The sequence below is a fragment of the Triticum aestivum genome, chromosome 2B, assembly GCF_018294505.1.
Source record: "Triticum aestivum cultivar Chinese Spring chromosome 2B, IWGSC CS RefSeq v2.1, whole genome shotgun sequence".
Taxonomy (NCBI): domain Eukaryota; kingdom Viridiplantae; phylum Streptophyta; class Magnoliopsida; order Poales; family Poaceae; genus Triticum; species Triticum aestivum.
The window spans coordinates 165,041,270-165,043,941 of NC_057798.1; the positions used below are offsets into that span (position 1 = coordinate 165,041,270).

At 51.7% G+C, this 2,672-nt stretch overlaps 1 protein-coding gene across 1 annotated transcript; it reads right to left on the reverse strand.

The window, feature by feature from the left end:
- Positions 1–405: 405 nt before the first annotated feature.
- On the reverse strand, positions 406–1,443 carry LOC123044106 (probable calcium-binding protein CML46). Its single transcript, XM_044466748.1, has one exon. It carries the CDS (start codon positions 1,271–1,273, stop codon positions 674–676), a length of 600 nt encoding a protein of 199 aa, XP_044322683.1. The 5' UTR covers positions 1,274–1,443; the 3' UTR covers positions 406–673.
- Positions 1,444–2,672: the final 1,229 nt, after the last annotated feature.

Genomic DNA, 2,672 nt, shown 5'->3' on the forward strand with positions numbered 1-2,672 from the left:
GCGCTCCCGCTCCCACACACTTGTTAAACGGGGGTGGCTGCGCAGGCTTGGACCCTTGTGATCGTGTCAACCTCACCAAATTTTCCCAGTTCGTACGTACACCGCAGGCAGCTCCGAGGAAGCTTCCTTGTGATGGCAGGACGAATTGGCAGGCTGTGATGTCGAGTTGTCGACGCACGCACGCACGCGACGGGATCGGGCCAGAAGGAGTAGGGAGATTCGCCGGGCAGCAGTGCAGGGGCGTCGGTCGCCTCTGCATCGTCTTTCACAGGGAGAGGGAGGGACCCAAATAATGCTCTCAAGTCTGAGGGTTGAAGTCCCAAGTTTGAACGAGCTGTTAGGTTTGAATTTTTGACACGATTTCGCATAGTCAGATTCGAAACTCCGGTCGATGTTGGAGCAATGTAGATAATCAAGAAAACTGAGATCGCCAAGTTTATTTATGATCAATTGGCGAACCAGTCCGATTCCATTAATAAGCTCGAGCATTAGTGCGTTAATTTGTTGCACAGTCCATCCACCCCCCAACTCTTCGCGTCGCAGAAGGAAAAATCCAAAGGCAAGAAAGAACACCACACCAGCACACGCACGCACGCACACACTCCCATCTTCTGCCGCGCCAGCTGAGCCGCGCACCGTGCAACGGATCAAAAAAGAGAGGCCGATCGGTCTGTCAGCAGAGGCCGTCCTCGAGGAACCTGACGAACTGGAACAGGTTCATCCTGCCGTCCGTGGACCCGCAGCTCGACGAGATCATCGCCCCGCACGCGGCGGCGTCGACCTCCGGGAACCCGAGCCTGGCCAGGGCGCCCTGCAGGTCCGTCGCGCCGATGAACCCGTCCGCGTCGCCGTCGAACACCGCGAACGCGCGCCGCACCTCCGCGAAGCTCGGCTCCTCGGCGTCGAACAGCCGGGACACCTCGTTGTGGCCCATGCTGGCCCTCAGCCCCTCGCCGGCGCCGGCCACTCCCAGCCCGATCCTGGCCATGATCGCCTCCACCTCCTCCTTCCTCAGCTCCTCGTCCTCCTCCTCTTCGACATCAACGTCCTCGCAGCACGGCGCCGACGACGTCGCGTACGCGCACTTGGCGCAGGCGGCCGGCGACGGGACGACGATGGACCTGGCGAAGGACTGGAGGAAGGAGGCGTAGCTGTGGAAGAAGGCGGACGCGAAGGTGCCGAGGAAGACGACGAGGTGCGGGACGAGCAGCAGCGGCTCCCGGAACGAGAGCACGCGGCGGAGCAGCGGCCGCGGCGCCGTCGCGTCTGCCATCGCTAGAGTCTAGAGTTCGTTGGTGCCGAGCTTAATCCGCTCTAATGGAGAATGCTCCGCGCGTGTACAAGGTGAGGATGAACGACGTTTTGCGTGAAGATATGGTGGGGAAGGGCGGGGATTTATATGGCGACCCGGGCAAGGAATATCATGGAGTAAACAAGTCCGGTCGAGGGAGGAAGCTCCCTTTGCATTGCATGGTGGCGCGCGAGGGAAGCTGCGTGCGTGCTTCGCTCCGGTCCATCGTGAGAGTGATGGTTCGGGGCTGGAAACGGAGGAGCACCAAATAATTATGGGTCGACGTCAAGAAAATAAATGGAAAGGGGTTGAAGAATAACAGGAGGACAATGGACCGGAGAGGAATTCGGGAGTGGTGGTTGTGCGGTTCGGTGCGGGATCAATTCGTGGATCGGTTGGCGTTTGATGGCTTGACGAAGTGTGTGTGCATCAGCTACTGTAGGAAGCTTCGGGGAAAGTGGTGTGTGTGTGTGTGTGTGTAGCCGGCAATAGCAAAGTAACCAACTGGGCTACGTGCGTCTGAGTCCGGCCAACTTTCGTTCCTGGCCATTTCGGGTTACAAAATGAATTGGCTCTTGAGTTGTGGGTGTGAAGGCTCCAGGCCTCCATGGAATTTTCCCGAGAGGAAGTTTAAGCCAAGTTACAATGGTAACTTCATGGAAAACCACGTTTGGACACTATTAGTCTTACCATAATGTTCTACAAACATGTGGGTTTTAAAGTTCAAAATCCACATTGACATTAGCTTCGGTGAGGGAGGGGCGATGATGGCGGCGCGCCTTGGGCTCGCTCCAGTATTTATAGTCATCGCTAGGTGGTCCACAAACATAGTTGTAATTTTTATTACCTCTATTGTTCTTTGTACTCCCATATTTGAAGATATATAGATTGAAAGTTTCTCAAAAAAAATAAGAATAGAGATGTCGTTAACTCAAAACAAAAAAATATAGAGATGTAATATTGTTTGACGCTATTAATTGTAAACAAAAATCATACATACTTGCTAAATGAATTTCATTTTGACCTTGAAATTTTACATGCTTGTAGAACACCATCTCCTAACATACTGTATTTTTTTGAATTTTTTATAAACTACTCCCTCCTTCTCATAATATAAGATAGTTTTGCATAGCTTGCAAAATGATCTTATAATATGGAATGGAGGGAGCATTTTGAAACACAGTTTAAATTTTATGTTCGCTGGTTTCCACCGGACATAGGTCTGGATAATTTAACATTTTTGACGTTGAATCTGATAATATCGAGGCTGTGAAGATGGTGCAAAGTGGAGTTATTAACAGATCACATACAATTATTTATCAGGGAGATTAATGATGGTCTAGCTGAACATAGTTCTTGTATTGCTCATATATACAACGTA